The sequence below is a fragment of the Acartia tonsa genome, chromosome 10 (assembly GCF_053477335.1).
Source record: "Acartia tonsa isolate MP-2025a chromosome 10, ASM5347733v1, whole genome shotgun sequence".
NCBI classification, from domain to species: domain Eukaryota; kingdom Metazoa; phylum Arthropoda; class Copepoda; order Calanoida; family Acartiidae; genus Acartia; species Acartia tonsa.
In genome coordinates this window covers 30755908-30781668 of record NC_137269.1, presented here as the reverse complement: position 1 = coordinate 30781668, position 25761 = coordinate 30755908, and the positions used below count along the sequence as shown (strand labels likewise).

The 25761-nt window shown below is 31.4% G+C and overlaps 1 protein-coding gene across 5 annotated transcripts in view; it reads right to left on the bottom strand.

Moving 5' to 3' along the window:
• Positions 1-1258: 1258 nt before the first annotated feature.
• The window catches only part of Pka-R1 (protein kinase, cAMP-dependent, regulatory subunit type 1), an 80653-nt gene continuing 56150 nt past the window's right edge, over positions 1259-25761 (bottom strand). For 4 of the 5 annotated variants that reach the window (XM_080174273.1, XM_080174274.1, XM_080174276.1 and 1 more), the window contains 11 exons: positions 16611-16664; positions 13896-14000; positions 13371-13459; positions 9293-9392; positions 8798-8952; positions 8418-8494; positions 7598-7659; positions 6529-6590; positions 5088-5136; positions 4643-4761; positions 1259-3446 (listed from right to left, as the gene is read on the bottom strand). In XM_080174273.1, coding sequence (XP_080030399.1) covers positions 3362-3446; positions 4643-4761; positions 5088-5136; positions 6529-6590; positions 7598-7659; positions 8418-8494; positions 8798-8952; positions 9293-9392; positions 13371-13459; positions 13896-14000; positions 16611-16664 — 957 coding nt within the window. In that variant the 3' untranslated portion in view covers positions 1259-3361. Of the gene's footprint in view, positions 3447-4642; positions 4762-5087; positions 5137-6528; positions 6591-7597; positions 7660-8417; positions 8495-8797; positions 8953-9292; positions 9393-13370; positions 13460-13895; positions 14001-16610; positions 16665-17216; positions 17356-25761 lie in introns of those variants that run through there. The other variant, XM_080174275.1, reaches the window with a different exon arrangement.

Here is a 25761-nt window from a genome sequence, read left to right as displayed (position 1 = left end):
TAAAATTTTTTTTAAACATTTACTAGTTTTAGCCATGCTTGAAATATCAAAACAAAATGTAAAAAGTTCTATAGAAGTATATTTTGTTTTAAAATACTATTAGCTGCTACGCCTTTAGAGGCCTCTAGTGAACGGAGGGGGGGGGGGGGATTTTCTTTAACTTAATGATTAGCAGAAAGAAAAAAAATGGGGGAGGAGAAATTTTTAAAATTTTGAGCGATTTTTACTTGAGGGTGTGGTGGAAGTATCCCCCAAAATATTTCTAAACCTTCGTTGGACATATGAAGCTTCACTGTAAATGAGAACCATAAAAACGCACTCAAGGATAGCCAGACATCCTCTTACTTTCACGTAGGGATAAAAACTAGTATTTCCATTAACCTAGAATATCCAATTTTGATATTCTTTCATCGAAGTCAAGATGACAGCACGGCTATGACAAAAAAATATAAGCTATGCATCTGCGGCTTACTTTGCGAGACTGCAGCTGAACGTATCTGCAGCTGTGGTTATATTTGGCTGACCGAGGCTATAAGATGTGGCCGAATTGATTATTTGCGGCGGAAAAGGTGGGTGGCATAGGCTAGCTAATAGTATAAATAACAGCCCTCTTAAAACTAAAACCTTTCCAAGCAGTATATCTAAGGTTCTCGAAAACTTCTAGACCGATCTTCCAACAACGTTCGGGAAATTCTTAGAATAGAGGGCAGGTTTTATGTTATTTTTAAAGTCCATATTAGGGAAAACGCTGATGTAAGAACGTTAATAAAATTAAATTGCACCAAAACATTGGTTTTCAGAATCCTGATCCCTTGTTATCTTAAATAGTAACCTTTACAAAATTTTGATATTTACGTAAATATTTGTTACACTATGACTCATCGATCTACCCCAAAGTTTTACATTATAAAACTCTCTCTTATTCGTAGGCATTATAACTTTTTATCAGTTGTAACTAACAACTGAAGTAATTCGAAATACCAAATATTTGGTTATCTATTCTTTTTTCCTATTCAGGGTTGCACAACTTTTCCCAAAAAGAGTAACAGATATGCTGAAAGTTACTATGTCATTTGTTCTATTCGTTTTTATACAAACAAATTCCAATGTGATTGTCCAAAGGGTGGAAAATACATAAACTACTCCACCCCCAACTACCCTATCGTTTTGATGTCCTGTAAATCCTGCGTTTTACAGTGAGATATTTTAATTTAAAGACAAAATGAACATCCTTAAACGTATTTTAGAACAAACATTATTTCACAATTCAATCTTTTATTTGCTTTTAAACAAATTTAATTATAAAAACACAAATAAATTATTATTCTTCAACCAATATCGAGGTTTTAACTAGATTTATAAGTTTTTTTTTAACAAAAAAAATCCACTTACATTATTCTTTTCTTAGTCTTATCAAAAACTGATCAAAGACTTTATGTGATGTTGTAAAGAATATTGAAAATTGGATATTTCTTTTATATTCTAATCCTAAGTAATTCTATTTTCAGAGGCTAAGATTTTAATTTTCATTTTTTTAAAAAGTATATTATAATCAAAGCCTATTAAATTAAAAGTTAACAAAAAATGCAGTAGTTTTCATTTTTCTGCTATTTTTTTCTCTAAACAAGAGTGTACAAAAGTGTTAGGTTTTTTAAAAAACTTGTACACTATGTACACTGAAAATGTGTCGAGATTATACACTATGTACTGTACGATATAGTACACCTACGAAACTACAAATAATCTGTTAGTAAAACATAGAATGAAAAACAACAAATATTATTAACTAACATAAATACTTTACTACAAAAGGGAACTTTACATGAGAAGACTCTGTTGAAAATATCCTATTTCTGTATAACTAGCAGAACTACTTCATAATTAAGGTCTGTACTGCTAAGTAACTTAGCAAATTTGTTTAATATATGTTGTACAATTTAGCCAATATAATATTTTGAAAGAATAAGTATTAATATTGATTTTTTAGATTTTTATGTAGAGTTTTACAGAACCCTTACCATATAAAGTTCACTTAAATTTCAAGATGTTAATAGTTTGTTTCCATTGCTTGTAAATTAAAATATGTATAATAAAATAACAGCAGTTAAACCTCTTATTAAATAGAAAATATATTAAAAATTAATTTGAAAATTAGCCAATTTGTCAATGAAAATAAATAAATTATATTTTTAAAAACTCTACAGTATCAAAATTCTCGCATAATGCAAATTTTAAAAATAAAACTATGGATAATTTTACTAAAATAAAACAACATTAATTTAACATTTTTATGTAGTGAAAAATTTGTTTTTTATGATTGTACTGATTAAAATAATTTTTTTGTGTGGTAATAATAAATTTGAAAAAAAGATATTTTATTATAAAAAAAATTAGAGAAATACAGAACAAAAGTTAAACAATTTTTCCACTACATAAATAGTTTTTTTTATAATTATATTCAATATAATATGTTTAAATTACATAATATACCTTAAAATTTACATAAAATATGGCAATTCAATCACTTTACTTTCCAAAAAAAATATTTTCTTCTATGAAATATATATTTAATTTATCATATTAAGTCTTGTATTGAGACGGGGGTAAAGGGAAGGTTTCAAACAGAGCTATGTAACCAGAGAGCTAAGTAAACCTATTTTATCCAAGCCTCAAGCCTACTGATATACAAAACCTGTTTATTAATAACATTAAAAGGTAAATCTAACTATATTATGTCTTATATCATTATGAAAACAATTGACTCATTAATTTACGCTCTTAATTGACTATAGCATAAATCATTATATAAAATTTTCCAAATAATCAAAAATTTACCCAACAAAAAAGTTAGGTTGAAAATTTTTGCAATCATTATTTTAATTATTTTTATGCTATTTTATATATATTAACAATTATTAGTTATACATAATAAGACAAGGTTGATATATAGAAAGCAACAGATATTTAGTCTTTTAATTTTTTTTAATTATGTAATGTTTGGATGAATTTTATCTTACCATCCACATTAACAACTTTCCCTTTGTTGCAATTTGACCCCTTTTTTTCTAACAAAAATAATAAATTGAGGTTTAATTTCAAACAAACACTATATAATTTAAAATAATTAAAATCGGAAAACCTGTTCCTTTCCTTTGGATAGATTATGTTCAATTAGGGACTAGGGGGATGTAGAAACTGTGGCCAACTCTTTATGATTAGTCATGTGGCCATAAGATTATAAGTTGGATTATACATTAATTTTTCACAGTTTGGTGCTATTTTTAGGTTAAACAGGCTAGCCCAAACTTGAGCTGTAAACTGGTAGAAAAACTACTCTATAATCCACAGCAAATAGAACTGGTTAGACAGATAAAGAAACAAAAGAGTTGTAGTGCTGGATGTTTCTTTTCAATATTTCTGAGCAAGGGCCAAGAACTCGTTCAAACCTGAAAAATTTAAAAGGTCGTCTTAGATTGATTTTTTTTTCTCAAGAAAATTATCAAAATATGAACATTGCTGTTGCATGCAGGAATCTAAAGGGATAAGACAATGGCAGATAAGTTGATGTGCATCCCCAATTAAAAATTAACCCTTCTGTAGATTACAATTATTTATAAAACGTTTGGAAAATCATCTTAATAAAGCAACCAAAATTAAATAAAAGTCCCAACAGTTGTAAAGACAACGAATATGAAAATGTAATTTCAAAACTTTGAGGACTACTCCAATAAACGGTCAAATGTCACCTCCCTCCGAGTGTAGCACAGGTCTAGATTAAGCCTTTGGATGTTACAATTAGAGAAATAGGGCCCCTAGAAGCTAAGGGTGAAGTGTAAAGTATTATTTACCAAGTACAGAAATAGCTTCCCTTATCACCAGATTAATTGACGGTATGTAATTTCATTATTACAATGTTTATCATACATTTTTGCAAGGCTCGGCAGCCGTGCTTATGCCGCCTAGGGTAACCAACCATTCACAATAAAACTCAACTAAAGTCTAAAACTTACCCAAATTTTGCAATCTCTCTTTTCAAAACATTTTTAAAAGCAACTTAACGAGTTTAAATTTGAGGCTTAGTCACGGCTGATGCGCAACTGCATTTTTGGGACAGGAAACCATAATGTAAAACACAAACAATTGATTAAGCTATTTCTAAATCGACATAATTAATCGGAGCAATATAACGATTTCTTGGGGGGAAAGGTATAAAATTGCTTTTTTAGGTTAGATTAAGTCAGGATTAAAATTGCCCGGTTGGGTTAGTGCTAAGTATAGGTAGGAAATCACAGATATAAAAACTCCCGCTGGGACTATGAACACTTTTTAAAATTAGGGATAGGGTTGTTAGGGGTTCCCTTGTCTGTTTTAGGGGAACTTTTTAACTTATTGTCTGTGTAAAATCGAGGTTAACTAATTTGTTTTAGTTACTAGGTGACAAAGGAGGAATAAATTATGTAACACATTAAAATAGCTAAAAATCTGCTCCTGTCCGATAAGAGATAATAAAATACGCAAAAAGACAGTAATCCAACTTCTTTACAAAATAGGATATGTATGAAAGTCACTTTTAAATAAGCACATAGAAATGTTTAAGGCTGCAAACAAATGACCGGCTAGTTCGGACCGGTCAAGTCATTACCTGGCGCGGTCAAGTTTGACACACTTGAGAGGACCGGTGGCTGTAACTGTGGCGGCACGGGGTCGGTCAAGCATCAGCGCTATCTCACCAAAGTAGTCGCTGGGGCCTAGGATACCAACCTTAACACAATACAGAGTAAATAAATTATAAACTAAAATTAGGCAGTTTTATGATATCTTCCAATGTGTAGAACATTAAAAAATACTTTGACATTGTCAAAATGTATTTTTACTTCAAAAAAATGTTTTACACTTTAGCAAAGATTGAAACATGTACCTAATCTAAAAGTTTTTGACATTTTAAAATATCAAATGTTTGGTCTAACCATTTAAAATTAAATGTCATATGTTATCTAAACACCATTAATTATAAGTGCTTGGATGTACGTCTGTTTGTCTCCCCGACATAATATACTTTTGTATAAGATGCGCTACTGCTAACTTACCTCTACAGATTCTTCGCCTTCAGATCTGAACTGGGTTACACTAGCAGTTCTGAAATTACAAAAAGGGGTAAAATTGTGGATCGTCATTGGGGATGTACTTTAATCTATTGGCCATTGTCTTATCCTTTTAGATTCCTGATTAAATATAGTAAACAAGGACGATTACGTTTATAAATAGCAACTCTTTGGGACACTGAAATGCTGAAATTAATGAAACTTTTACCCATAAATACAATTTAAGAAGTTCTTTTAAAAAGATTTGTGCTTTCCATTATTTCCCCTTTATAAAATGAAAATAGATCAGCTGAAAAAGGATTTTCTATTCGAGCCCTAGTTTCCTAAAGTGTACAGCAGATAACCCAATTATTGCAGACCCTATTTTCAGCGACTCCGGCCAAATGGAAAAGCGATTTTATGTATAAACGATTTATACATTATACATTAAAAAATTTAAATTTTTCAAATTTTGATTTTTTTTAAGTTTGAAGCTTTTTTAGCTAGTAGCAAATATTGAGATAGGACGCGGAAGCTACGCACACTTTCGGAAACTAAAATTCAGTTCATCTGAAAATAAGAAAGAAAGTAGTTTTTCCCTTTGCCTAAACCCTGAAGGGCCTATACCTACGGTACCATAAACCTGTGCAGCATTCCAGGACCCAATATAACACAACCTAACCTGACCTTAAGTAGGAAAACCTATTTCTAATTTAGGTAAATTAATGGGGGAGGGGGGGCAGCGTGTCTCAGCCGTTCAATTTTGATGCGGCTCCGGCTCCTAACTTAAAATCAATATATCAATTTTTGTTCATTATTGATTTTGATAAAATAAAATAAACAAAATAAAATAAAATAAATAATATAAAATATTTTGCTTTTATTTGATTAAAGCTATATAAAAGTAGAAGGATGTGTGTCTATTTGTTAAGTAACAATAGTTTTTCAGTTTATTATATGGAAATAGACAGTTGCCAAATTATAATATTACTTTAAAAAATCATTTTCAGCTAATCTGGAGCCGGAGCCGTTTTTAACGAAAAATAAGGCTCCGGCTCCACCAAAAATGTTGCTGCTCCCGGCTCCGGCTCCGAAACGCTGGAGGGGGGTCTGTGCTTGACTAGGCACTTAACAGGAACCGCCATAAAGTTAATTGTATAGTTGATATGCATCTAAAAATCAATCATATAAGTCTCTGTCAATGTTTACTCTAAATTTTCCGGTATCGAAAAATATTTTTCAGGAAATTAAAAAAAATACAATTTTGTATTAATTTTGCCAAAGTGAATCATTTATAAGGAATGTTGAAAAATATTTTAGTACTTCTGATAGATGATTTCCAATAATGTATCATGCATCAAAAAACTATAAATATCACAAACTAAAGGGGGTAGGTTAAACCATCATACATTAAATAAAAAGCACAAATACTATATACTTTACTTACCCTTCGACAATGATATAGAAGTCATCACCCGGTTCCCCTTGTCTTACAACCACAGCGTTGTTCTGAAATTAAATAAATTAATAGCTATAGTAACTCTAGATGAAAAAAATCTCTTGTTTGGCAAAAAAGTCAGTGTAAGAACAATTCGACCACATTTTTGGGTAGGAAGTGTACAAAATACCAGAGATAGGTTTTTGAAAGATGAATGCCGCATTTTTTCGATTCGCGAAATTTAAACAGAGTATACAACTATTCATTTAATTTTTCGCTGTTGTTGGTACGGCCTTCATAGAAGACAAACAAATTATCTTCAATCCATTTTTGCTGCATATTAGTTAATGCATCTTTTTAGAGCGGTATTAGACATTATGCAAATGGCTAAACTAATAATTTTAAAATTTTGAATTATTAAGTTGTATACTCTGTTGAAATCCTATCGTCTTCGTTCAATCAATCAATGTCTAAAAAATGTCGAAAAACGCGGCATTCATCTTTCAAATCTCAGGATTAAAGTAATATTTGGGGGGCAGATGGAGAGGTCGTCAATTTTACTATGAGTTGCCCCTAACGACAACTGAATATACGTGTAGGTTTCGTGATTTCAAAAAATTTATTTTATTGTTGGTATAAACTGACACAATAAACATTAAGGTAGGAAAGTTGACGGGATCATAAGATAAAATATTTGATAAAAAGATCCGTATTTTGGAGAAACCATTAATCTGACGTAAAAAACGAAATATATAACTATTTGTTTTTATAATATACCATTGACGTACAATATGTTTTTAATATTTCTATAAAAATAAAATAATATCGAGATAGATAAATTCATAAAGAAATCGTAGATATAGGGAAAATAATTCAATAATATAATAATCTAAATTAATTACAAAAAGAAAGGATAACAGAAAGACAATAGTCAAGGACACAAAAAGCAAATATCTAGAACATTTACTGTGTAATAGTTAAAAAGACAACAAAAGATAATTTGGTCTTGTAGCCATACTGTTAGATAGCTAGCTGCCAAAAAGATGGATGAAAGATATCCAGAAAGATATCTAATTACCTCAAAGCTGACGGCTTCCAAAGCATCAGCCACGGTCAGTCTCTCCCATTTGTCCAAATCCTCTAAAAAGAAAAAATTATATTCAATAAAAGGGAATTTCTCGTATTCATTCGAATCCGGTGGATAGGAACCGGTTCTCATCCATACGAAAAAACTATGTCTAGCATCGTATTATATCCAGTTTTCTACGAATATAAAAATGTACAATCATAAGATTAAAACCAGTTTTTTTTAGCCCGTGCCTTCGGCACCTCGGGGCTAAAAAATCTGGTTTTAATCTTATAATTGTACATTCTATATCCGCGGAAAGCTGTTTATAATACGATGCGAGAAATAACTATTTTCACCTTTTCGCGTATATCAAAAGTACGTCCAATGAATTATGGCATGTTAGACTGATCCTAACGAGTTTCAACCAAGCAAAAAGGTTACATCAAAGATGGAGCAAATATAAAGAAATAGGATGGACCAGGTAGTCCTAAGAGATCGCGTAGTTCAATAAAAATCGCATTAATACGATCCTTTTTGCGACTTAACGTTAGCTGTGGATTTAGAACCTATATACATGGTAATATAACCCTGCGGGGCTAACCACTCCAAGTACCTAAAACTAACCCAACCTACACAAAATAATACTCAAACAAACGAAAAACTCCGCCATCCCCTCCCCATCTCTTATTTTCAATTGATTTATTTATTGATAACAAAAGCAAGCGCGTGTGGTTGTGTGGGCCCGTGAGGGGGTCTCTGCTCCACACTGCATTTAAAGGGAAATTACCAAACATTCCTCTAATATCTGACTTGAACCAAAGTGCCTTACCTAAGATTTTGACTTTGGAAAGGAATCCTTCGTACATCTTCCTCTTGCGAATAGTGGATCCCATCAAAATACGTCTGCAATTTTATTAGAGTGTCATGACAATATTTAAAAGGTAATGTCTGATTGTTTGTACTGAAAACAAACTAGACCTAGAATCTTATTGGTGCCATTTGTAGAAATTAATTTCTAGTTCTTAAGAAGTTTGTGTTACTCATTTAAATAAGTTTTGCTTGCCCTATAAGAAATTAAGCATGCCCAAAAAATAGATGCCTGACCCACCCCACTTTAAGTTGCCACTGAAGGCAACTTTTCGAGCAGTCAATAACAGAACTTAACGAGCCGCGTGTATAAGATTTAAGATGCCACTCTATAATTTCCTGTAACTGTCACGATCAATACCCCACAGCTTGACGTCATTGGCGGCCTTAACTGTAGCCGCGCGGGGGGTGCCGTAGATCAGGGCCAACTCGCCGAAACTTCCCCCTTCGCCGAGAGTTAAGACCTTCTCCTCGTTAACGTAGATCTCCACATCTCCCTAAGAAAAGATATATTTTCATTAGCGTTGTATCTCTAAAACTAGGTCCTGTCTGTATGTCCATATGGCTTTAAAATGAAGATATTCTAGCCATTACAGATAGATAGACATAAAAAGATAGAAATAAATTCAAAGATGATCAAAACTTTAGAAATAGAACACCATATAGTATTTTTTTTAGATAGATGTCTAGCAAGATATACAGACAGGTAAATCGATGGATAGATAGATTTACAAAATAATTTCCTTAATTTTGGTTCAAACAGAGGTGCTGTGTTTGTTGTAAAGTGGCGTGCACAGGATTAAGCCTCCCTGAAACTTGCTAAAAATGTAAAATAACCTGATCAATGATGTAGAAGTTATCTCCCTCGTTACCCTGCTGAATAATCACCTCTCCGGGCATAGCAGAGATGGGAAACATGGCGTCAAAAATGTCAGACCTGAAAAAAAATAAGTTTAAAAGAAACTTTTGTCTAATACCTAGTTATGTATCATAGATAGCTTAAACAAATTCTAAGATTAAAACCACTTATGTTAGGCCCGAGATGCCGAAGGCCCAGTCTAACAAAACTGGTTTAAAATTTATGATTTTTATTTAATATTTGATAAAAATTGTATGTAATACGATGCTATACAAGATTTTTTAGTATCGCTAAGGATTCTAATACTGCGAATATTAATCGGTTATGAAGCCATGGGTTTTTAGCAAAGGTTCAACATGTCCCCACTCTCCGAAATCCAAAAAACTTCTCACAATATAAAGCTAAAGTTATAAAAAATGTATTCTAGTGCATAAAATAATATGATGTAAAAATGCGCGAAGTCTGTTAAAATAATCCTTTGCCGCCTTTAAAAAAGTTGTTTTCGCATTACTACCACTGTAAACTATTTTTTTTTATAATTTATGATTTTGCAGTCATTAATAAAGTTATTTATGTCATTTACTGTCAACTTTTTGACATTTAAAATTGGAAGAGGAGCAATTTTCAAAAAAAATTATTATAAGGCTTAAAGGGAGTGTGAACGTAAATATTTCTCATCTGATTATCAAATCTTAACATTTTCTAAGCACATTTCACTACACTGATCAACCAAAAACGTCCTATTAACAAAAATATCCAGGAATAATGCCTTGATTTTATGGTATTTTGGGAGGGAAAAAGGAAAAAACAGGGAACGTTTTTAATTCTTATAATGTTTGTAGGGATATTTAACTTGTCATATATAGTTGAAACAATTTACTTACTGTTAAGGATTTATTTTATGATATAAAATTGCCAATTAGTTTTTTTATAACGTAGTAATTAGGTAATAAAACACTATTTTAAATTCGTATTATTGACAAAAAGATACCTCACTGTCTACAAAGGGTTGAATCTCATAGGTTATTTAAAATAATAATATCCTTTTTCATTGTGTTGGACAATAATTAACCCACTTTGGAGAATTAGTTTACACTTTTATCAGACTGTTTATAAAGAAATATTGCGTCTTTATTATTTACAAAGGGGGGGGGCGAAAGTGACACTTTTTGAAACCAAAACTAAAAGTCAAAGGAACTCAACTAAAAAAAGAGTTACAGGTCTGACATTTTGCATGGCAGTTGCTTTATAGGGGTACAATATGGAACTGTGAAGAAACGGCGTCGCAACCGCCGAAAACCGCCGAGAAAAGGCAAAAAAAAATTCGGCGGGAAACGGCGGTTTTCGGCGGTTGCGCCGCCGTTTCTTAACAGTTCCATATTTTACCCCTATAAAGCAATTGCCATGCAAAATCTCAGACCTGTAACTCTTTTTTTAGTTGAGTTCCTTTGTTGACTTTAAGTTTTGGTTTCAAAAAGTGTCACTTTCGCCCCCCCCCTTTGTAATAAAAGGTGGGCGAGAGATGGGCCATCTAAAGTTAACTGGATACTAATAAAAAACCTGTTTCTAGTTTGTTATTGTATTTGGTTTTCAATTAAAAAATATTGCTTATTTTATCAATTTCTAAGTAACTATACATTGGTTTAAAGCAAGGATTATGTTAAAAGTCAGCTTAACCGTTAGGAAAAATCATGAACTATGTGAAAAAGTTTAATTTTAGCTATAATAGGAGAAAAAAGCAATTTAATGCACATTTTATATAATACGGAAAATTTCTTCCTTTCCCTGTATCTTATAAAAATCGTCGGAAAAAGCCGTTTTTTAAGCAAACAAAAGCGCGTTTTGCTCTATCTGTGAGATATTATGAATGAGATAATGTTAAGATTTGATATTAAGATGAGAAAAATTTACGTTCACAGTCCCTTTAAAAAGTTAATTTTTTTTATGTTGCTATTTTATGTTATTAGTTGTATTAGCAGCAAGTTTGGTAAAGATAATAGGAAGCCCTGCAATATCAAGATTTACATTCCAAACTTGGCATCGCTAGATAATAAAGGTATACATTTTAGAGGTGTATTTTCATGAGGGGTATTTTACGAGTTTATTTGAAGATTTGCTGTATATAAATAAAATATTGGAGTAAAACACTAGAGGGAAAAGGGATTAAATAACTGTATCTCCCCATCGCAGTGTCCTTTTGAAGACTCTCAATTGGGTCATTGAAAATCAACCAATGGTATTGGTTATATTATCACTGTCAAGTAGCAGAAAACAATTTGGTAAAAGTCCAAAATCAACCAATGGTATTGGTTATATTAACACAGCCAAGTAGCAGAAAACAATTTGGTAAAAGATCAAAAGAAAAGGTCATTGAAAAGGGAGGGAGTTAATTATTTGTATAGACATCTATACTATGGATCTGTTATATGAATATCACTTCGAAAAAATCAATCTTTGTTAAAGTATTAATTATGATATCATTCGATTTCAGTAGAAAGATTTAAAATGTTTTACTGAAAAGATACATATTAAATTCTCAATCTATTTTCAATATATCTATAGTTTTCCCTATACCATCTCTATAAAGGACTTATGAATAGAATATTTAAAATGCTTCGCACGTCAAAGTATTAAATAACACAGCTTAAAAAAAGAATATGTTTGTCTGTTATGCATAATTCCTTTTTAAAACTTGCGACTGCAAAGCCCTGGTTTTGATATTAATTTTATAGAAACATAAAAAAATTTAATAAAACTATTTTTAACTTTCAATAAAGAAAGAAAATTGGAAAAATACACATTTAGATTACATCAATTTCTTTTCATATTATTTTCAAATATTTTTGTTTTGATTTTTCAAAGAAAAAAATATTTTTTGTTGGTAGGTAGGTACTAATTCATACTAAACACTCAAATCTTTCGTTGCTGGAAAATTACTCTTTTTACAAAATACGATAGTTCCAGAAAGTTCATTTGAAGTGATTCCCGTATTTTTCTATTTTATTTTATGGGTATTCATTAAGAAATCTTAAAATAAAATAATAATTATTTCTCGCATCGTAATATAAACAGCTTTCCGCGGATATAAAAAGTACATTTATAAGATTAAAACCAGTTTTTTTTAGCCCCGAGATGCCGAATGGATGACAACCGGTTCTAATCCACCGGATATTAATCGGTTTCGAATGAATATGAGAAAATATTTTATCACGTAGTTTTCAACGTATCAAGACATTGAATGTATTGTGATATCATAAATGCAACTTTTAAATGATTTTTTTTAATTTTACAAAATTATGAGCATGTCGACAATCATGAATATAATTGATTGTTATTCATTTTAATAAAAAATACTTAAATAAAAATACATTAATGTAATTTTGGCTAATAATACTTTTTGAAAGGAAAGGTGACTGAAACAATCATAGTTGCACATTTCTTTGTAATATGCAGCTCTTGACCCTAATCCTTTATAGTGTTTTATACTCCCCCACCTCCCCATTATTTTGAAAACATATTTGAAAATACCGGTGGGGTGAGGGATAGTTGTTTATTACTTTGGGTCAGGTTAGGTTGGGTTATATTTAATACTGGGTAGCCCCATAGCATAAAAGAAAAAGAACTACCACTTTAAAAATAATGGGAGGAGAGGGTGCAATGCTCGACAGGCACTTTGTGGGAAAGCATCTTTATTTTAACATCACCTTGCAAGTGGTTATGATCAATAGTTACTATGGATGACAATCCGTCAAATTTTTGGACCGGATTCGGATTCCGGATTCTAGTAATATTTTAAAAGGCTTTTTAAAAATTAAAAAAATTAAGTGCTAATTATGTCCTAAAAATTAATGTTCTTGGTGTTCTCTATAATTCACTTCCGAGAATCGAACCAGATTTTAAAAGAATTTCTATATAATGATGATAATCTTTGCCTTCAAAAAGGGGGAGTTGAAAGAGAAAACTCAAGACGCTAATCTTAGCCTACCAATTAAGAATCCTAATTCCAAAATTGACCAAAAATTGGGCGGATTCCGGATTGCCAACTCTAATAGTTACCTTTCATTTTCATCCAAGTGAGAGAAGAGAACATTCTTGGCTATAGCCTTGGACAGGCTGGCCATTGTCTTGTAGTCCTTGGGTACAACCTGAAATATATAATTGTCTTAGATTACGAGATTTATACAATATATTGGCCCCATTTTTTTCAATCAATCCCGTTAAAAAGAGTAAAATTACTAGTCATTTAACAGATAAGCCTATTGTTTTAGCCCATTGTCTTTGTTATGTTAATAAGGAATTTAAAAGGGATTTACGAGTCCCCAGGGACTTGGTCAGTGGGCTGTTACAACTGTATGCTTTTATGTAACTAGTATTTTTGTTCATTGAAAAAAATATGCAATTTTGGTTAGGTTGACCGCTCACATCTATAAATTCTTGTCAGTCACTGCATCTTTCTATAAATATTCCTTATTTAGAATTTACTTGTCAGTATCTTTAATCAAGAAGATATCTTTTTCAATCAATCTGATTGGTCCGTCAGTAAAATTTTCTATATGAATCTATCTATGAATTTACTCTGACCTTCTTGACGTAGGTGGCCGCGTCTTCTTCGTTGATTGGTTCAGCGGATACCGCCCCGCGTCTCCGCAGCGGCTGCTGCATCCCTGCGGGCATTGGACTCTCAGCCTAATACAAAGAATTCATTTTAAACAGTATGACAAAATTGTTAATATTTCTATAACGCTTTGAATAAAGATTTTAAAAATTGAAAATTAGGTAATACTAATGAGCTAGTACTTTTACACATATTTACAAATATTTCGATGCTTTCCATCAAAGTGCCTATCGATTAATATCCCCCCCCCCCCCCCAACCCCCCTCTATATTTTTCATAAAAATTTGGAAATTAGTGTGGTAGTATTTGTACCCTAACCGTGCGGTACCCTAAACATGTAGGGCTAGCCATTACCCAATATAACCTAACAAACCTGAAAAATTCGTTAAACTACCAATAAACGAAAAACTAACCCATTCCTTATTACAATATATTGGGGAGGGGTTTGCTCTATGGAATGAGTACATCAATTAATTTATATCATGTTTTGTTAGTGTAAAATCTTTGTAATGGGTCTACTTTTTTAGGGGGATAAAATGAGTGTTTAACGAGGGGGGGGGGAGGGAGGGATAATCTACTATATATTTTTGGTCGATGACAAATTAATTCCACGCTGTATCACGGGATGGGGGCGTGATTGAAATATGTAGTATACTCCTTTGATTAAACTCAATTTACGGGTTTTTATATAATTGCAACGTAGTTATAAGACTTTTGGTAGCAATAAATTGAGACGTTGGGTATCCCTCTAACTGAACCGATTTTTGATTAGTCAACGGTCTAAATTTGTCTCGGCCAGGATATGATTAAAAGCCTAAATCGGCCAAGGAATAGCCGAGTACAATATTTTTAAACTTAAAAAATTAAAAATAAAGAGCTAAATGATTTATTGTGTCTTTCTCTTTTTATCGACAGACGCACTTGGATATATTATTTTCATAATTAATTATATGTATTTCCCATGTTAACGTCACCTTATGTGTAAATTTGGTGAGCCACAGTATTGAGTAGCGTTGTTAAGTTAGGATGGAAGAATTTTGTAATGAAAGCAAAAGTGGGGTAGAGGATAAGGGATGGGGTAAAACAGGTTATCATAATGTTTTATTTTCTTGACTTTAAGTTAAACTCTATCATATTTTTGATAAAATTTTGAGGAGGGTAAAATGAAGGGTTGAAAAGTTTGAGGGACTGTAAACATTAAACCAACATCCCGTTATCATCCCAACTCTTAGATGTATGAAAACAAGCAAAACAGAGGTGGATTCTTAAAAAAAAAAATTAGGATCACTGCATCGCCGGTGAGGTAAAATTGTTTTTTTTTTTTTTTGTGAAAAATCCTTCTAAATCACTTTTAAAATCTAAAAAAACTAAAATAAAACACTAGAAGGGTTATCAACTTAAGATTTTATTTAAATTTTGTGGATTTGTATGGGATTTTTGAGGATTTTTAAACGGTTTAAAACTCATCCATATTTTATTGTAAGAATAAAATAGACAACGAAAGCTTAATAGTTTGCCATGTTCCTGAATAGGTATGCGAGTGAGAATAAATATTGAGATTGGAAAGCTTATTGGATTACGCCAAATTACCAAGAATAACAAGGACAAGTATGCTCTTTAGAGGTGCAGCAATAACAGTCTTATATTAACCCTTAAACATAACCAGAGAAACATTTGTAATGATTTCCAGGGGCGTCCAAGCTTTTTTTTTGGGGGGGATAAAAAAATTTTAAGGGGGGGGGTAATTTTTTTGTTAGAGATTTTTTATTTGGGGGGGGGGGGGTATTTACCTCCCCCCCAAAAAATTGTTTGGGGTTAAATACCCCCTCCTAAATGGTTGGAGGTGCCTACGGCACCCCCAGGGTAGGGGTAAATTTTAAATAAGGGGGATATTCGCCCCTTTTCCCCCCCCCCTTGGAAGTCTATGATGATTTCCCCATTTTTTCAAAGTAGTTTATTATTTTAATTCAGGTAAGGTTAGGTTATATTAGGTGTATGGTAGAGCCGCATTATTAGCCCCCCCCCCCACCCTTCACCGTAGGTAGGTATGGGGCATTAGAGGGAAAGCATCGTCATCGCATTATCTAATCTAAAACTACGTAACATTTTACTTAAAACCTTTTTTCAATATTATTATCTAACTTGGTGGAATTGTGACGTGGTATCCTCTCCTGATTTGATTGTCCCAATGCGTTATATATAAAAAAAATATTATTTTCTGTATGAATAACAGCTCAATAGCGGTTACTTTAAAAATGGTTTGATTCTTAGGCCAAATTTAAATCATGTCATATGTTTATCTTTCAATCATACTATCTATCAATTCATGATCTCTATCTATCTGTCAGACTATTTATATTTTATCTACCGCCTATCTCTCATACTTTCTAACTAATAATCTATCTATCTATCAATAAATCAAACCAATCTATCTAACTATCAATCAATCAATCAATCAATCAATTTTTCATAGTTCAGGGAAAAAAACTAGGCAGGCAGCCAGTTTTCTTGGACTACCTACTTATAACATTGGTTGAGATGGACGGGCTACGATAAAGACATCTACCATACTATCTATCCGTTTGGTATCAATCATACTATCTATCTATCAGAATATCTATCTACCTATCTATCAGACTTTATATCTATCTATCTTCTATGTTACTATCTCAGGTACTGACCTCATCTCCATCCTCTGGTGTGAGAAGAGCAGCTTTAGACTCCTTCACCGCCTCCTGAAACAAAGAAAACAAAATTAGTTTCATTAACAAAACTTATGCCTTTGCATTTAAATTATCATTTGTTAGGTAGTGTCTGTCTGTCCTTCTGTAATTCTAGGAGGTTGTGTATTCTTCATTTTTAGAATTAAAAACCCGTCTCGCAAAATACAAAAGATTCGTTTAATTCCAGTGGGCACAATGTCGCAACTTTTAATGCTCCAGAATTTTCGAATTGTCGCAGCTTTTGATGTTTCATGTTTTTTTTTCGAAATAAATTTTTTTCGACTTTCTGTTTTCTCATATATCTTTTGCTAAATCCTAAATGTTTTGTTACATAATTCAAAGCATTTTCGCTTGTATTGGACGTTTTTCCTGAATTAAAGACGTATTAAACCCACAGAAATAAAAGAAATTAAGAAAAACAAATTTTTAAAACCAGGAAAGATACATAAGCAAAGTATTTTTAAAAAATAATTTAAGGTACACCATTCCACGCGATTAAGAAAAGAGACAGGATGTATGTCTCTCAATATACCGCAAACGGCTGGCAAGCTTCATATATCTTACTTGCGGTGGTTGATCATTTTTATTGTAATATTTCCTAACTGCCCAATCTAGAAGAAAAACAGCTGTTGCAACCATCATTTGCCTATTGTTAGAGTATCAACAACCCAACTACTCTATAATTCACTATCTATGTTCATCTGAAAGTCATATTCAAGTAAAGAAATATTAATTTTCTTACTTTTAGAGTTTAAAACCTTTGCTATCATACGGTTAACACTCTAAATCTCTCAAGAAACTTAATTATGAAGTTTAATTTCAAATTGATGAAAACACGAAATGTAAAATTAAAATCAATGATTGATTTTCAAATATGATTTCAAATCTAAGTTACAAGATAATTTAGGTCATTTTATCTCAAGGAGTTAAGACAGATATTCTTTAATTTTAAGGGATTACATTTAGGCAGAAATGCATAGACGTCACAGGAGGGGGGGGAGGGATGATGTCTTTACCCCAATAAAACGTTGAAACATTAAAATGTTAAAGCCTTTAAATCTATGAAACCCCTCACTACTCCCCAAATCAAAAAGAAAAGCTTGGACGTCCTTGCTGCAATGTTTACTTGAATAAAAAACCTTTGGATCGTTTATAGTGGAATCCCTTATCAAAATGCTAGTGGCTGTGCGCCCCTAGCATCTAGGTCTCTGTATTTCAAGGGGTAAAGAAAGACAGAAAAATTTAGAAATAATCTAAAATATCCCTAAGCCAACCTTAAACACATGTAAAGCTTTCCTAAAATGGATAACTCTTAAGCTACAACAAAAAAAAACTTACTACTTTATATGAACGAATAGAAGCACATTCATAAAATTTAAATTAATTGAAGAATTTGAATGTCTGTCCCTCTTCCTGAATTTTATCTACTGAATACCAATGAGCAAAATGTAAATTTTGAGAAGTCTACAAATCATTAAATTTGAAAAACTAAAAACTAAAAAAAGAGAAAATAAAGAAAATAAGAATAAAGGAGGGGAAATTATTATATGGATCTTTTAATCAAGGTTTGAAAATCATCTTATAACCAAGCCATATTGAAACTAAATATCTAAATCTTATTATTGGCCACTAAAAGATCATCATTCATAGGTTTTTTATTTTTTCCTCAATTACATGCATATAATCCATTGCTGAGTAAAAAAAACCTTCTAAACTAAGTTAAGTAAAGATTCAATTGTCCATTGCATTGTCACCTCTTTCTCTCTGAATTTTACCCGTACAATATAAAAATTAAAATAAAAAAATCGAACTTGAATCCGCTAGTAACTTTAACAAATAGCTGAATGTATACAGTTGTTAATGATAAAATAATTCACCCTTTTATTAAACAGTTATAATCACCCAAGCGGGTTTTTATTGACGGCTTAGAGCCGGCCTCCGTATCTTGTTTAAATCTACATAAAATAATACTATTGACAACTGTAAAATAAATCTTAAATGATTATCTTTTAATATGTTGATTCAGAAATATTAAGAAAAATATTTATGGTATTGTAAAGAAGATAGAGCTATTATCAAAAAACTATCTAGTGTGAAAAAATTATGGATCACTAGTTAAATAAACAACCTTAAAATATAAACACAATCAAAAGATAACAAGTAACTATACTCAATGAAACACTTTTCATGTAGCTATCCCTTAAATTTAACATTAACAAAACTTGTACTATTATAATATAATAGAAAATATTATTTTGTGGTGTATATATCAGATAATAATGGCAAGACAAACTACTCAACTACCGAGGTTCTTTTCTACATATTCTCTTACTCTCTTTTTCAAAAAGGCCTCGCATAGTTAATTTACAATACAACCAGAAATTCATATATAAGTGCCGTAAAATTATTATAGCTAAAAAATGTTATAATACTGTAAAGTTTAAACTAATTTTAAAATTTCTCATCCTCGATATGCTAACAAAATTTGAAAAAGAGGGGGGGGGGGAGGGGAGGGCGTTAGTAAATTACCTATGATATACACGAAAAAAAAGTTTTCTGCTTTTAGCGCATTTGTTCAGTCCTTAATTTTTTTTTTTTTTTTTACAAAATTTGACATTTCTTACCCCTTTTGAGATTTTTAAATCCCTCCTCTCCTAAAAAAAAAGCCTGGACGTCTTTGGAATACTGCTTAAACTAAATATTAATTTGCTAAAACAAAAAAAATGCTGGTTTGATATGCTACCGTTCTTTGTATATGTATATATTTCTCTTTACCCTTTTACTCTTAATAATATTCGACCTCCCCTACCAAGAGTTTTCGTCCCGAATAGAAATCATTCGGGCGTCGCATATGTTTATACATTACAAAAATATAATAATTTAGCAAACTAAAATGACTAATTTTATTATACTTTAGCTAGATGACCTAGATGATTTGAGGTTTATGATTTTACACCAAAGAAACTTATTTTGTAGGACTATCTAATATTTTGTTAGGTGTGTTATTCAATATGAGAAACAGTGCACCGGAAAGGGAAAGGTCCTCACAGAGGCCAAAAACATAAGTTTCTGCTATGTTTAACCGACAAAAAAAACATTCCATGGCTTTTATTGAGCTGTTTATTACACTAGTCCCCAAAGTTTTATAATAACGTTTTCTTATTCGTTGGCTTAACAACTTTGGGGACATTAGTGAATTTTGATTGATTGGTTCACTTATTGTAATCTACAGAAGGGCTAATTTTGTATGTCATTATTGGGGATGTACATCAATTTATTGGCTTTTGTCTTATCCCTTTAGATCCCTGGTTTTTTTAAGCATTATATAAATCCCAACGAAGAAATTTCTTCTGGGACATTATTTGATGTAATGTGTACACACTTTATATAAAGAGCTCAGTGGCCTTCGAGAAAATTATATTTGTTTCTTTAGCTACATATTCTCTTTATCAAAAAATATTCAATTTAATTTTTTTTGTAGAAGTACTCTATACAAAATTTTCTTTTGTAGGTATAACAATGTTTTGACTTGAGGTCGATCTTCTAATATTTAATAGTAAGACATAAAGAGAGAATAAATCATCAATTTGAGCGATCCCTATCTTAATATCAATGCCCGTTTGTCGCCGTAAAGATTTGTTGTTTTTATGACTTCCCCAACGACAATGTATCTTACAGTTTTTATACGCGAAAAAAATGTCTATAAACCTTGCTATACTTTTCTTTCATTATTGCTTATTCAATTTCATGATAATTTTCAATATCAGATTCTCAAGATTATAAATAAATAATAATATTTAAAGGTTATATTATAGTATTTGTATACCAAAAGCAGGGGATGGTTTTCTGCTATTTAAATTATGTTATGCTTGTGCAAAAAGTTAATGGTCCACCACATATCATTTTAGAAAAATAAAAAAAGACAGAAAATATTTTACAGTGAAATATTTTTTTGAAGACAAGTTTAAAAAATACTATCAAATGATTAAGATAGCTTAAAACCTGTATAGGTATGATTTCAACATTTCCTTTTGTCATACAAATTTTCTTAAAACAATGAACTAAAACTACCAATTTTCTATAATAAAACATAATGAATCTTTCGAAAATTGAACTTTCAAATGAACCGGACAATTCTTTTATTTGCAAAAATTTGTAAATAAACGATAAAACTGAATAATTTTTTGCCTTACCCAATCGTTTTATGCTCGTATTTGCAGGGATCTAAAGGGACAAGACAATGGCCTATAAATTGATGTACATACCTAATGATTATAGACAAAATTACCTCTAATTTAGATTAAAACTAGTGGTTGAAACGTTTTAACACTTAACTTAATGAACCAAACGATCAAAATTCACTAAAGTCCTCAAAGTTGTTAAGCCAACGAATAAGCAAACGTTATTATAAAACTTTGGGGACTATGTAATGAACAGCCCGTTGCCCCTCTCTCTCTCTGCGTATTTGTCTGGAATGTTATATTATATAGAAGCTGGGCATACCAAGAAAGATTTAATAAATAGGCCAAGGTTACTTGTGAGACTACGTAGAGAAAGCAAACAAATGTTTATACAAAACAGACAAGTTTTAACACTAGCCAAAAACTTTCAGTAAAATTATCAATAATACCTATATTATCCTATTTATTATTTATCAAGGCTCACTTCTATATAACTTTATATTTGTAGCTTAAAAATATGTAGTAAAAAATGATAATATTTATTTTTTTTATAAAAAATGGATATTTGAATAAATAATAACCGTCTAAACTGGTTTTGGTAATTTTGCATAAACAGAATGCAAGTCTTATTGGGCAGTATCAAAAGTTTTTGTTTCTTGTGTATGTGTTTGTTTGTGTGTTGTATGTGTGCGTGCTTTTGTCTGTATGGTTGGTAATTGTTTTGTGTGTGTGTGTGTGTGTGTTTGTGAGTCATATGCACTTGCAGAAAGATAGACATATTTAGCCAATTCAATGTATTGGTATCATATATTTAACGTATTTGTATAATATTACTTAAACAAGACCATAAGTAGTGAAGTAGATTTACAAAAAAAAAGAAAAATATTTATCCATAGCATTCCATTTATATTAAAGGCCATGTTATAGTCAAGAAAACACTAATACAAAGAATATTTAGGGAACAGTTTTTTCAGGGCCGTGCAGACTCCAGTGGCCGGTTAGGTTAAAGCTATTTAATCTTTAAAATGCTTGGGGTCCTAGTCTTAACACAACCCCATAAAGAAATTCCTTTAAAAAGATCAGTCCAACCTATCAGAAATATTAACGTTTAGGGAGGGATAAATGTACCCCACCCACCTTTCTAGGACCAAGAAAATAGAAAAAAGGGGCAGTGGCACTTTATATTCTAACAAAAAGTATATTGTTAAACATTAAAATTGAACTATTTGAATTCCACAAAATTTCATTTCTTTGAAGACGACATATTGAGTGTTCAATGTTAAGGGAAAATTATAAGTAATCGAAAATTAGAACCATACAAAGGGATTTTATGAGATTCTATCTTATGGTTTTTAACCTGTTTTTACCCTTATTAAAGCATTTAAACATTTTAAAGTAAAAATATATGCATACCATCAAATTTTCAAAATCATTTAAATAGCTTTTAAATATAAAGGGTGTTAAAAAAAATACCGATAGCTTCACTCTTTTTAATATAAACCCTACAGTTTTGGTAAAAAAACTAACAAAAAATGAACAAACTCATGTCCAAGCAATGACAATGAGAAAACACTATTGAATTTTGATTTCTACTCATCTCTCCTGAGCACTACAGCTCGATTCTTAGCCCTTGTGGATAATTTTTCCTTACATGAGAGTGCATATTTTATTACAAAGGGGGGGGGGGGGGGGGGGCGAAAGTGACACTTTTTGAAACCAAAACTAAAAGTCAAAGGAACTCAACTAAAAAAAGAGTTACCGGTCTGACATTTTGCATGGCAGTTGCTTTATAGGGGTACAATATGGAACTGTGAAAAAACGGCGGCGAAACCGCCGAGAAAAGGCAAAAAAAAATTCGGCGGGAAACGGCGGTTGCGCCGCCGTTTCTTCACAGTTCCATATTGTACCCCTATAAAGCAACTGCCATGCGAAATCTCGGACCTGTAACTCTTTTTTTAGTTGAATTCCTTTGTTGACTTTTAGTTTTGGTTACAAAAAGTGTCACTTTCGCCCCACCCCCCCTTTTTTTACAGTTTTGTCCTTAAAAGTACTTAAAATCTTGTAGATAGACCCCATAATGTTAAGAATTTTTGATGGGGCATGTCAAGATCCATCTTAAAGTAAAGCAGAGGGAAGAAGGTTCATTTATTATTACATTGTTTACCAACATTTATTAAACCGACTATGTAGTTTTTCTTTAGAATAAACATGAATCTCTGATTTCTCGCACAAAAAAATTGCTTCCTTTTCTATTTACAACGGAAATTAAATATTTTTATGTGTGTTTTCTATGATACAAAAATTATTTCTGTATGTCCGTTTGATTAAAGCTCACCATTAAACTCAATTTTTTGAAAATGAGTCATGCAAATGTTTGAAGTTGTCCCCGGAATGTGGGGTGGGGGATGGGTTTTATTTTCATAATGATAAGATTGATTAAATAAATCCTGTTGAAGCAAAAGATCTCTCTAACCGCTAAAACATTTGAGTTCTGAGGTGGATTCTTAAAAAATATTAGCCCCAATAAGCGATTAGTGGGGCAAATTTTTTTTAAGAATCCACCTCTGATTTATAGAAATTATACCTACCATTTACACCATGGTTTATCAATGGGGATGGATTAACACAGGGGTGTATATTCTGCACAAGATTTATTTTTTTTCCCCTGCTACAAATTTTTTTCCCCCCTAGATTTTCCCATGCAGAATATACACCCCTGGATTAACATCGGCCCCATTCCAGCAAACAGTGTAATCGAGTTTTAAAACTTACCTAAAAAAATAGGAAATTAGAATTCTCATATAATTCATAACATTAAAGAGTTATATATCTATGTTAGTTGTGTAAGATCTACAAAACGGCTGAACCGCTTGACATTCGCCATGTAGCTAATAGCTTACCCTCTTTAGATAGAGACTTCTTTTTAATAAGAAAATGGATTAATTATATTTCAAATATACAATTCATTTTATAAGAAAAACTTATAAGCAACAATGAAAAAAAAATATAGGTTAACAAGTTTTTTTTAAAGAATATCCTAAATAGAAATGAATGTTCAAAACAAACGTTTAAAGACACTACAGCAAAAAGTTTGCCAAAGCTACCTACTAAAAAATCCATTGTGGTAATTGTGGTTTTCAGAAAATTATGTAGGTAAGAATAATGTGACTTACATATCGTTATTTAAAAGTATGAGGATGTCTGTCTCTGTGTTTGAAACAATCTAGCCAATATCATTTGACTAATATATACACTAAAAAGGGACTTAAAAATTAGGTAAAGTTAAGAGGCAAACCATCTTTTCGTGAGATGTAACCAGGGTTCCGGAGCCGGAGCCGGGAGCCGTGAGCAGCAACATTTTTGGTGGAGCCGGAGGTGGAGCCGGAGCCGGATCCGGAGCCGTATTTTTCGTTAAAAACGGCTCCGGACTAGCTAAAAATGATTTTTAAAAGTAATATTATAATTTGGCAACGGTCTATTTCCATATAATAAACTGAAAAACTATTGTTACTTAACAAATAGACACACATCCTTCTACTTTTAAAAAGCTTTAATCAAATAAAAGCAAAATATTTTGTTATTATTTATTTTATTTTATCAAATTCAATACCTAATGAAAAAAAATTTATATATTAATTTTAAGGTAGGAGCCGGAGCCGGAGCTGGAGCCGGAGCTGGAGCCGGAGCCGCATCAAAATTATACGGCTCCGACACCCTGGATGTAACCACCCTCCATAAATCATAGAAGAGCTTAGAGATAGATTACTCAACTACTAGAATTTAAATGTAGTTAATAACACATCTATAAGACAGTGTGTTTTTTTATAATGAAAAATTAGGCACTTCGAAGCTCCAGTTTTTAGGTCATAATTTGTTAAAAATTATGAAATGTTTTTTTATGATAAAGAATGCAACACATCTATGAAGAAAATGAGATATTGATTTTAACTAATTTCTGTCAATGGTAAGTGGGTTTAATTTTGCGATACTTTGTTTTATTAAAAAAACACTATTTAACTATACCTTCATGTGTTGAATTGTATGAACACTACAAGTCTGGATGACGTATTTCTTTGAAATGTACAAATTCTTCCAACCAAAGTTTTAAATCTTTCTAAATCCAGTTTGCAGAAAATATACGAAGGAGCTCAACTACTCTATGTGTCAGATTTCTGTATTATTTATGTACAATTATTTTGTCTTGTCTGTTAAGATCTTGCTAACTACTGAACCCAACAAGTTTTACATTTTAGGTAATCTTTTTAAACCTCCCAGGATAGTGTTCAATTTTATTTCAAAATTTAAAGACTTGGGATAATTCGAGTTATTTTCCTCTTGCACCTAGAGGCGCTGCCACAACTCTCTCTATATATGACTATCTATACTACAACAGATATTATTAAAGATGATTATTTCAAATAACAAAAATTTAAATGCTTTCTTTAAGTCAAAGAAGCTTCAATTAAAAATAAAACATTAAAAATTCTACAATTTAGTTACTATTGTTACTATTTTTCGTAATTTTATAGATAAAATCTTCTGACTGTAATTATTCTCTATGAAAAAAATCTTTATCTTTACCTAATATTATAATAATATAATAAATCAAAAATTAGAAGTTTAAATTTTTTTGAAAACATTTTACAATGACTAAGACTTCATTAATCCTTTAGATTCAAACCTAATTATCAAGTTGATTAGTGAGAGAAGGAATATGGTCACACAAAAATGGTAACACATACAGACAGATTGTAACTAGAGTAGCTTCGCTACTACGACTCCAGCTTGAGAAAGATAATTTAATCCATTCAGATTCTGCCAGATGTAAGTGGATACAGGGATAAATATTAAGAAAAAGAAATAAACACTACATCTGGAAAGTTGAGGATTTTAAATAAAAATTCAGAAATGTGAAGTTTCGAAATAGC